At 41.3% G+C, this 11,774-nt stretch overlaps 1 protein-coding gene across 2 annotated transcripts; it reads left to right on the top strand.

Moving 5' to 3' along the window:
* The first annotated feature begins 3,293 nt into the window (after positions 1 to 3,293).
* Positions 3,294 to 11,227, top strand: hmgcs1 (3-hydroxy-3-methylglutaryl-CoA synthase 1 (soluble)). 2 transcript variants are annotated; one of them, XM_077019702.1, is made up of 10 exons: positions 3,294 to 3,436; positions 5,571 to 6,028; positions 6,260 to 6,385; positions 6,723 to 6,887; positions 7,094 to 7,262; positions 7,563 to 7,733; positions 7,835 to 7,941; positions 8,027 to 8,152; positions 8,310 to 8,467; positions 8,588 to 11,227. In XM_077019702.1, exons 2-10 carry the CDS (start codon positions 5,581 to 5,583, stop codon positions 8,675 to 8,677), a joined length of 1,560 nt encoding a protein of 519 aa, XP_076875817.1. In that variant the 5' UTR covers positions 3,294 to 3,436; positions 5,571 to 5,580; the 3' UTR covers positions 8,678 to 11,227. The 2 variants fall into 2 exon arrangements, with proteins under 2 accessions (XP_076875817.1, XP_076875816.1); XM_077019701.1 differs by lacking the exon at positions 3,294 to 3,436 and adding an exon at positions 4,407 to 4,555.
* The last annotated feature ends 547 nt before the right edge of the window (positions 11,228 to 11,774 follow it).

The raw sequence follows: 11,774 nt of genomic DNA, 5'->3' as shown, positions 1-11,774 counted from the left end.
TATGCCTATGACCTTAAATGATTTTATGGCATTTTGGTGGGTACATTTTTAGATTGGACTTCTCAAGGTCTCTAAATTGTACACTATCAGCCAATGTTGTTTCCTGTGTACGGGACACTGTCTGAAATAACCTGATCTCGCTCCTCTCATTCTGGTCTGAAGAGAAATATCTATTTAAGACATGAAATAAGCTTTTTTTTACAGGTCACCCTTCAATATACAAAGCAATATCCAATCAATGCCCAGGCATTACAGGTCATTAAGTCCATTTAAAAATGTTATAATTTTAGACCATCTTGAAAAAGAGACACACATCTCATCCAGCAGTCCTCTTTGAACACTCCTCAAGGCTAATGGCATGTGGTGACTCATGGTAGACCAAACAGCATATGGACAAATGAACCCTGTTGGTTGGTGACTTATCAACCATTTTGATGGCATGCTCATACTCACAGCTGCTTTTTTGTCACTGACAGGTCTAATGTAGGGTGACCAGATTTGGGTTTCTGAAAAGGAGGACACCTTTTGTGCTGGGTGGGGGTCACCGGTGTATCGATGAATGATTTAGGTGGATGGTGTGTCAGGGCAGAATTTTTTTTTTCTTTAACTCCTCCGTAAACGTACACTTTCGTTTCGGCATTGCCGTAGAACCGGCGGACACACGTGCTTTCGCTTGTAAACACTTTTGCACTGTACATGTATTCTGTTTGAGGCAGTCGAACAAAATTTCGGAACAAAATTCCCCCGGTCTTTAGGTCTCAAAAGTAGGACATGTCTGGCACTCAGGAAGCATGTATCTAACACGGTACATCTTGCATTCATCTGTTATCATTCAGTTTGTTGACATGTTTTTTTATGTATTGAGGACCAGAAAACATATATAAAGGATTTAAGGGCACTTTTGTATTTCTTGGTGGCCAACGGCTACAAGGCCAGCCATTAAAAAAGTTCAGCTGTGTTGAGCTGGACTGCAGTAGTTAGGATAGTGGGTTTTCCTATGGAGATGTTGCCTGCTAGATGCCCTGCTATTGCTGCAATGTCACTTGATACTACAGTAGCCTACACAAATTGTGAGCCTTTTTAGGAGTCTGCAATTACTGTAGGCTTTTGTTACTATTTGTGCTACTAAAGTTAGTGTGCTTAGACTGAGCATTAGAGACAGTTGGGAGAGAGTGGGTGAAGAACAGAACCTCAGAGACTAACTGGATTTTTATGCTAACAGTGAAACAGTGAAACTAACAGTGATCAGAATTAGTCAGAAAAATGCAAAATAATTTAGAATTACAAAGTCAGAGATGACAAGTTCACAACTCTCTCTCTCTCTCTCTCTCTCTCTCTCTCTCTTTCCTAAACCAGCAAATCCCGGCACTGTTTGTGGTTGCTGACTCAATTGTGTCGACGTCTTGCACCACCTGGCACTTATTGACTACGTGGAACTACAGCATGGCTTAAATTCCCCTCTGGATTTAATGGTAGACGCCCCCTGGTATTGAGTCCCTTCTATGATGAGTACACAGAGGTGGTGTCTGTTGAATGTTGGGCCCTGATTGGTGCACTAATGTTGTCAACCCCAGTGATAACCTCAACGACATTCTCTTCATTACAAGGCTGCTTTACTGCTCCCAGCTCCAAGGAAGTTGAAACACTTATCAGAGTGTTTGTCGTCTCTTTCACTGTCCTTATCATTATTGCATTTCTGATACTAATGATGTCCTCTTTGTTTTGAATCTGTACTTGTATCCAAAATTATCTCAAATTTGTGAAATCTATCCAAGCATGGAATGTTGAATAGGCATGTGCCCCAGTATAATTCTGTTTAGTTTTTAGGCCATGACCCTGCAAAAACCTGGGATAGGTTGACTGAACCTGCCCTTTGATTCTCTCCATTAGAAAGAATCAAAGAGGGTATTGAAGGAATCCATATGCTCTTCCTATATATCCTATATGCTTATGTTTCTCTTATCTCTGCTTCTCTTTGAAGTTACTGTTGACAGATTTGCACCTAAGGTTTGTGCTACGTGTTAGGCGTATCTGGTGCTAGGCTGATCTGAAGATACTCCACATGTGCATATACCCATTGAGTATATGAAGAGCCGTCCCATATTCTAACTCATCTTTGCTGAAGTTCTAACATCAGTCTCATATAGGTATAGATCCCAAATAACCCTGTGAAAAACCGACGTGAAAAGCAAATAAGCAATGGCCATCCAACATTAGCTAGCTAGAAACAGCCAGGCTATTATTTTGTGAAAAAACGAACGTAACCGTCTGAGAACTAGAGCACCATCTCCTGGACAAGAATTTATCAGCCCTTCCAGAATCATGTGCAAATCTAATTTCCTCAGACTTGCTAGAATGTTCATGAACTAACAGAGTAACCAAATCTGTTTATAACCTGTTGTGTGTAGCTACCATCTGGAGTCAAGACTGATTGGGATGACATACTATTTGATTAACCTACAGTGGTAATAGGCCACCTAAATTGGATTTTAAAACATTAACTGCAGCCTTATCAGAAAAAATATATATTTGCTTTACAGTTTACTTAAACAATTTGCCATGCTACCTTTAATAATGTCTTCAGTCTGAAATGCTTAAAAGTATTTTTTCCTGTAGTACTATTAAGAGGTTTTTAAAGAGAATGAGTGTTACAAAAATGAATCTTAAACAAATATAACAAATATTTTAAAATAGTTAACACCTATTGTATTGTAAGACAAAATATTCTAATTAAACTCAACTCATCTCATGTTTAGCTGTATAGGTTACTGAAGATATTTGGATCAATCAAAAGGAAAATGTTTGCAACAAATATTATTCAATTATTACTATTAAATTGAGTCTTAATAATTATAACGGAGATACGTCCTTATCATTCATATATTCAAGTACATGCATTTTTAAAGAAAACCCTTACTTGTTTTTAGGCTATATCTTAATACTGTGTCAAATACGTCATTCGCGATATAGAACGTGAAGACTATTTTATGCGTCTTCATATCCAGCCTGACATCCTCAATCTAACTCCGTATGATTCTTCGCGTATTCGCGCACAAATGCCTCTTACTATGGCCAGTACTCACATGTCTCCTCTGATTGGTCGTCGCTCTCTCACCATACACCGTCATTCACTCACACCATTGAACCACTAACAGCACGTCTTGCTAGAGCGTCGCTGATTGGTGTGTAACTTGAAGGGGCGGGAAAAAAATAAACTTGAGAATCTTGGTTCTCTGCGATGATTGGGCACGTGAAACGCGTTCAAAAAAGTAATATGGAGCGCACAGGTACAGTCATCTTAACATATATAAAGAGATGATTAACCTATGTGCCCAAGCAGATTGTGTCCACGCCGCATTCGGCAACAGAATCGATAGGTTACAATACTTATAGTGATTATTTGTTATACTTCTTGAAGAATTGAACACTTGTAAAGGTGAGTGGTATTTATTATCTCATATCTAAATAAATCACGTAGCCTAAAGGATGTTCAGTTTCGTGTTGCATATGGCTGTTTTAGTTACTAGCACAAGCAACATTTCAAATGTTCACGTACTAACATGTAAGATTTTAATTTAGCATTTTGATTATAGAACACAAATAAATAAATTAAATAAATAGATGCTAAGACGCCAATAGCTGTTGTAATGTATATTAACCTATGACGGTTCACGTAAAAAAAAGTGTAAAAAAGTGTTAAAAGTAAAATATGTTACCAATCCATGACAAAGAACACAACTGATGGTTCTGTGGTTTCTAATGAAATACTACATCAGTAAAAACTTGAGGGATAAACACTGTCCTAAAGCCAAAGTCAAATCACAACACTGAACTGAAATAGCTGTCTATATGTCTACATGTTGAACCTGTTTATATTTATTACTTCTATTTCTTTAAACATATAATCATACATAAATTCGAGTCGCTTCACAATGTTTTTAAATAGGCAATGTGGGCAGTGAATTATCGGTAACCACCACCACCACAAATAATAATAATAATAATAAAAATAATAATAATAATAATAATAAATAATAGCATTTGTATATTTGTTATAATTATATATATTTGTTATGTATTATATATATTTGTTATATATTGTTATAATTATATATATATGTATGTTATATATATTGTTATAATTAACGCCAAATGACGTCTAACAAAGGATCCAATTAAGACGATACGCACAAAATAGAAAAAATTGTATATATTAAAAATAAGAATATTTACATTTACACCAGAGATAGAAGAGGTAGAATAATGATTTATGCAAGCCTCAATAACTCAATAATATTGTATTTGCCAAAAAGGGTAAAACGCATATTAGGGGTCTCATTCACAGACTAATATTAACTAATATTAGACTAATCAGACTAATATGTAGGCGTTGCCCTGTAGCGGATCTCCAGCGCGCTGAACCGGAAGTCGGTCCGTCGCTTTACGTTGTCCGACTACACCCGTCACATGAAAAAAAAACTGACCTTATGTTCTCTGGGAAGTGGCAGCAACTCTCTTCTTGACATTCAGATAGTTTCTACTATATGATTCTAAGGTAAGAGAACACAAGGTTGTGGGGGGACTCTTAGAAAAGTCGTTCTCTCGTCGGAGTAAAAAGTTAGATTGTGAATTGTGAGGACGTGTGAGCCGGTGGCTGGTGGACCAACTATGGCGCTATCTGGCTAACTGACGCACTTGCTAGAATAACACGGTTGTCTTGTTCTGGAGCTAGCCGGTGTCATTACTCCCGGTTCATTTGCAAACATGGTCATCTACAAATCCTCGATGACTAACACGGTTTTGAACGTTTTAACAGACCCGTGTTGTTCGGTTATCTAGCGTTAGCTACGTGGCTGACACCGTAAGGTCAGGGACAAACTTGGTCAGACCAGAGACCGTCCCTGGGTCAGACGGTCCCTCGGCCTGTCAGCCAGGCGACACTTACCCCTCACCTAATGTTGGTGGTGCTATTCCAATGTGTGCCAGCTAACTAGGTATTTTAGTTAATAAGGAACATTTAACTAGATATAAGTCCTATGAGATTGTAGCAAGAGCTGATGAATTGGCTTTGTAGAAAGAGTCGAAAATATCGTTTGATAATATATATATTATGTATATGTATAGTATTTTCGTGATACTGGTGATGCGAGGTAACTTCCAGCTGCAATATTAAATTCGTTTTACTTCTTTTAAAATTATAGCAAAAACAAGTAAACTACAGTTTACTTCCAAAACATAAATGTTTATAGTTTTCCCCATAATTCATGATGTAAGCCGAGGAGGAATTTAAACATACTGTACTGATTTGGTCTTATTGATCAGACCAGTGTAACTAGGTAAAGGTTCATTGCATTCCAGCTTTGTGACCTTTACACCACTACCTAAACCTTTAATCCCGTCGTTGAAGATTTACCTGTATTGCACGCTTGGACACGACTTTTTTTTCTCCAAAGGTTATGAATGGAGTAGGGTACTTTGATACTTCGAGAGGTTGTTGACTTGTCTGGTGCTGTTATTTCGCCATTTCCAAATAGATAATCATTCTAGTTCTGTGCATTTTTCTTTCACAGTCCATTCACTATGCCTGGATCTCTTCCTGCAAACTACGTGGCAACTTGGCCCAAAGATGTGGGCATCATTGCTATGGAGGTCTACATTCCATCCCAGTATGTAGACCAGGCAGAACTGGAGGAGTTTGATGGTGTCGGAGCGGGAAAATACACAGTCGGTCTCGGCCAGGCGCGGATGGGCTTTTGCTCAGACCGGGAAGACATAAATTCTCTCTGCCTGACTGTGGTGCAGCGGCTTATGGAGAGGAACCACCTGTCGCACAACAGCGTCGGAAGACTAGAGGTCGGCACAGAAACCATCATCGACAAGTCGAAGTCTGTTAAGACGGTACTAATGCAGCTCTTTGAGGAGTCAGGAAACACTGACGTAGAGGGCATCGACACCACTAATGCGTGCTATGGAGGCACCGCTGCACTTTTTAACGCCGTCAACTGGGTGGAGTCCAGCTCCTGGGATGGTAAGCAACCTCCAGTCATCCCTTCTAGTCGAGTAATTAATGAATGCACAGCCCCGGGTTGCATCTGTGCTCCACATGACATTATGAACTACATAGCTCATTTCCCAAAACCTAAGCTTGCACTGTGACAGTCCATTTTTTTCTTTCTTCTGTGGGAATAATTAAATAGTCAGGTGATCTTATTTGTTGTTCCTATTGTAAGTGCCGTTTTTCAATGTTTGCGTGTGGCAGGCCGCTACGCTCTGGTCGTGGCAGGAGACATCGCCGTGTATGCCACAGGCAGCGCTAGGCCGACGGGAGGGGCGGGGGCGGTGGCCATGCTGGTGGGCCCCAACGCTCCTCTGACGTTTGAGAGAGGTATGTGGCCCTGTTCACCATCAGCCCTCATGAACTTTGGCACATTTGCATCACTGCTTTTCCTAGAAAAGCTTACAAAACAGCTGAGGTCAAAGTCGGCACATTGCTGTGCTTAACTTTGTTTTGTGTGTCCAAACTGATAACATGCGACGAAACCAATTTCAGTTTAAAAGTCTGGCACAGTGTGTTGAGTTGATTGTCACAAAATTATTAAATAACCACAATGAGTTCCATCGTCAGCTTCTGACATTATGCTCACCTGGTTATTTCTGTGCCCAAATACTTTCCAGTACAAAGAACATTTTTTAATGTTCTCTTTAATGTTGTTTCTTGGTAGGTCTACGAGGGACCCACATGCAACATGCTTATGACTTTTACAAACCTGACATGGTGTCTGAGTACCCTGTGGTGGACGGCAAGCTCTCCATCCAGTGCTACCTCAGCGCATTAGACAGATGCTACTCGGTCTACCGCAATAAGATCCAAGCCCAGTGGCAGAGAGGTATGTAGTATGACACGCTTGACATGACATGAGCTGTTTTATGTGTGGTTGGTCAACACTCCAAACGTGCCTTGACCACGCGTCCACAACATCTCGCTCAGCTTCTCTAAGATAACTGCCGTTGTGCACACCTTATTTTTTTATACATGATTTACATGCACCGTGTTGTCATGGTTCAGCCACAAGTGTTTGTCTGATCATTTCAGAGGGCCTCGAGAGGCGATTCTGTCTGAGCGACATTGGCTTCATGGTCTTCCACTCTCCCTATTGTAAACTGGTTCAGAAGTCTTTGGCCCGCCTCCTACTCAATGACTTCCTGTCTCACACCAACCCCAACATGGAGAGTGGTCCTTTCAGTGGCTTAGAAGCATTCAGGTCAGTGGCAATCTATTAATGTGTGAAACATGCGAGATGAAGCAGATTGTAAGCGTTTAAGAACAGTTTGCACATTGAAGACCATCCTTTACCATAAAGGTAAAACCTGCCATAAAGGTTAGAAGTTCACATGCAGGCCAGATACTTCAGCATCTACAGCTACAGGCCAGTTTTGTGTAGTCGTAGTGCAGTAACAAAAAGACCAGTTACCAGTAATGTGAATTATTTACACATGGCCATTGTTACTTTTGGGTCTGCCATTTGTACTTCAGTGGATTTCACTCCTGTTCTTCTGTGAAGGGATGTGAAAATCGAAGACACGTATTTCGACCGCAATGTGGAGAAGGCCTTCATGAAAGCCAGCGCGGAGATGTTTGAGCAGAAAACCAAGGCCTCCCTCCTCATCTCCAACCAGAACGGCAACATGTACACCCCGTCTGTGTATGGCTGCCTGGCTTCAGTTCTAGCACAGTATGTACCGGTGCACCATCTTCTCAGGCCTGCCCGGCCTCCCGCTGTCTGTGGGAGAGTTCGCACTGCACAGTCACTCACGTGTAAACTCCTTTGCGCAGACACACACCTCAGCAGCTGGCGGCCCAGAGGATCGGCGTGTTCTCGTACGGCTCGGGCTTCGCCGCCACGCTCTACTCCCTCCGAGTTACGCAGGACGCAACGCCCGGTCAGCCAACAGACACGTGCGCACAACACAACACGCAACTTGACCACTCGATTTAGGGTGATTCATCACGCGTGTGCTTTTTCAGGCTCCATGCTGGATAAACTTGTTTCCAGCCTGTCGGACCTGCAGGTCCAACTGGACACCAGGAAGAGGGTTCCTCCTGCTGTATTTGCCGAGAACATGAAGCTCAGAGAGGAGACGCATCACTTGGGTATGCCTCAGGGACCTCCTCTTACCTGGCACATGCGCTCTCCTTCCAGCTCTCCCCTGGAGTGCATTCTGGGTTTTTTTTTTTCTAAAAGTGTAGATTAGAGATACTGAAATCAGCCATGTTTGCGTTTTTGACGCCAGCATCTTCTCTCCAACAGCGAACTACATCCCCCAGGGTTCAGTCGATGAACTGTTCCCAGGAACATGGTACCTGACCCGCGTGGACGAGAAGCACCGCAGGTATTACGCCAGACGCTCCCCGGATGAGCACGGGCCCCTGGGGGCAGCGCTGCCCCACCCTGTGACCACCAGCGAGGTAAGACGGAGCAGAACGCGTCTTTGCTGTAGACGGCTGCACCGTGTGCCTCCCTGAAGCCAAGCTGCCCGAGCTGCCCATGATGTTTCTGACCACACCTGCGTTTCTCTCCTCCTCTAGAACATCCCCAGCCCTGTGAAGAAGATGCCACGCATTCCAGCAACCACAGCCGTCCCGGAGGCGGTCGCCGTTAGTAACGGTGATCACTGATGTTGACCTCTGTGAGGTTTTATCGGCCCACGGGTGACTGGTGTATTTCAAAATTTAGAACGAGAGAAAGGAGAGAGGAGCAGCTTCTGCCTTATCGTTGATGCATCTCAATGAATGATGTGAAATACACATACGTTTTAAAGTGTTGATGGTTAGGACTGGTTTACTCCGTCACTGTGTTTAAGCTCTTTCTTTCTCTCTTTTTTTTTAAACGAAGGTGGGCTCCCATTAGGATGTAGAGAGGTTTCCCTGTGCTAGACCCCACATCTGCAGCTGACCCAGTTTAGGGATAATAATGGACATGTACTATCATATGCCCACCCACCCCATCAAAGCCTGCTGCTCAGAACTGATGATCTATGCAGAGTTATGAAAGAGAGATTGCAAATAGTCCTCTGTCTGCTATCATCCAGTTGGCATCTTCAGGCACTTTTGTTCCTGTGCTTGAACACACAGACGTCTGAGAGGGAGACGTGAGAATCTCACACTAGATCTGTGAGGGTGGGTCTGTGAGGGTGGGTCTAAAGGGAAACTTGCCTTTGTTTACTTCTCCCTCCCTCTTTGTTGATCAAATGCTGCTCGTCTGTCTTGGCCCACGCTGCTGCCGTTTCTGTAAAACTGGACACGTACGTAAGCGATGGTGTCCTATATACCTCGTGGTTTGCGAATGTTTGTCATCGTTTTAAATCGTTCTTTTATACACCTTTAAGGGTGTCACCACGACCAATATCGAGGGAGATAAACTCAAGGCAATATGTTTTATTTTTGTTTTGTTTTTTTTACCCAAGTGTTAATGTTAGTCGTTGCCGATTCTCAGGCACTGTCAAGGTGCCACATCACCCTAGGAACACATTATCTACATAATTCTGCAGATCCTTGACTGGCTTACTGTCACTTTAATTCAGCAGTGAGAGAAGACCTGCCCACTAAAAAGTATAAATACTTTAGATCAGTTTAGATTCTGGAACAGCTGGTTGTTGCTGGTGGGTTCACTGTCTAAATAATTAGCACTTAAAGTGAACTGAGGATAAAAAATGTAAGTTCTCCTCAAAAACAAGAGACTGTTACACACATGGGGTTGTAGAATAAGGTCTTTCATTGATTGTGATTATCAGGGGATAATTGAAAGGAAAATGTGTTCTTAAGAAGCTTCACGTACAAGTCCACTGCCCCATTGAAATGATGCTGTTGGATTGTTCCTGGAACCACAAGGCAAAAAAAAATTGAGACAAAGAAATCAGAGAATTCACTGAATGTTAATGAGACCCACCTATAAGGGTGGTGTTATGGCATAATTTGGTCTCATTCACTGAATGTTAATGAGACCCACCTATAAGGGTGGTGTTATGGCATAATTTGGTCTCATTCACTGAATGTTAATGAGACCCACCTATAAGGGTGGTGGTATGGCATAATTTGGTCTCATTCACTGAATGTTAATGAGACCCACCTATAAGGGTGGTGTTATGGCATAATTTGGTCTCATTCACTGAATGTTAATGAGACCCACCTATAAGGGTGGTGTTATGGCATAATTTGGTCTCATTCACTGAATATTAATGAGACCCACCTATAAGGGTGGTGTTATGGCATAATTTGGTCTCATTCACTGAATGTTAATGAGACCCACCTATAAGGGTGGTGTTATGGCATAATTTGGTCTCATTCACTGAATGAATTGCTTTGACGTATTCTTTAAAAAAAACTATATGCATTTCAGATCAAGTGAATTTCAAAGTGCTCCGTTTGTGTTTGTAAAACACTCATTTCTGGTCTGTTTTCTTTGGTCCTTTGCCATTGGTTGTCTAGTCTGCCAAAGAGCAGATCCTTTCTAACAAGATCACAGTGTAATGAGTTTGAACAGTAGCACTCTTCAGAGCGGCCTCAGCAGTAGCAGTGTACTGTCTCTCTGGGCTGGTTTAAGGAAAACCAGGGTCTTGGGACAACAAGATGGTAACTCTACTTCTTCAATTCTTTAAAACCTAAAGGGCTTATGAAGTATCGTTTTTGCCATATACTTTGTCAGCCGATTGGTCTCATGAATGTAGACATCGATGAAACTGGATGTTTGATGACTTCCACACTGAGTGATTCATTTAGATTGGATGGCGTTATTAAAAATGGGCTTAATGTACTGTGTAAACATCTAAGATGGCAGCCTGAGACACTGTACTAGAGACCTGCTGCATTTGTTTGCATTTCCTTGAGAATATCTTTCAGTATTGTACTGATGCAAATTGCTCAACTTCAAAAAGCCTTATTCTAAGCATGTTCAGAATATTTTTCTTTTCCATTTTACAGCCAAAACAATTCAGCTCTGTCCGCTCTAAGGTTTTAACTTGAAACGGCTAATGTTTACAAGTTTCTCTGTGATCAGTTGTACCAATTTTTGCTGAGCAATGTACAGTACTAGCTGTAAAATTATTTATATTTGTAGATAAATTGGTGACTGATCAAGTGTAACTTTTGTAGAAAACGAGCTGTATTAAAAAAAAGATGTACACATTGTATGCAAAAATGTATGAAGAAATTAATAAATATCTTAATTTATCCATGTTGTTTTTGTTCTTTGAGTCAGAATAAATGGAAACAGTTTATATAAAACAGTTGCACAAAAATGATTGGTCATTTCATATCTTGCAAATATATATAGATTTTGTGCAAAAATATTGGAACAACGTTGATTTTTCTTCAACATTGGTTAGTAGATTTGGTCCAACCAATATTTGTTCTGTTCTTTGTGATCTAAATGGTATTGCACACTAAATTAACCAAAGCCAGGCAATCTCTTTTCTACCATTGAAAAACGGGAGTGTCCCACAGGGCAGATTTGGGCGCCATCCGAGTGACACGGAAGAAGTATAAAAGTTTTGCCTTAAACCACTTCTGTTGTGAAACTGAAAGCTAACTCGTCAGGTCCAATATCAGGAAGCTGTGGGGGCAAGGTTCATTTGTGAATTTTTTGCTTGTTTGTTGTTTTGCCCATTATATCTAGTCCATTAGTATAGTTCTTGGATATAGTTCTGATTATGACTTACGTGTCTGTTTAACAGGTCTTTGACATAAAGTATGCACATTTAGACGAGTTCCTCACTTT

Source organism: Brachyhypopomus gauderio, chromosome 10, assembly GCF_052324685.1.
Source record: "Brachyhypopomus gauderio isolate BG-103 chromosome 10, BGAUD_0.2, whole genome shotgun sequence".
NCBI classification, from domain to species: Eukaryota; Metazoa; Chordata; class Actinopteri; order Gymnotiformes; family Hypopomidae; genus Brachyhypopomus; species Brachyhypopomus gauderio.
This window is presented reverse-complemented; position numbering and strand designations above follow the sequence as displayed.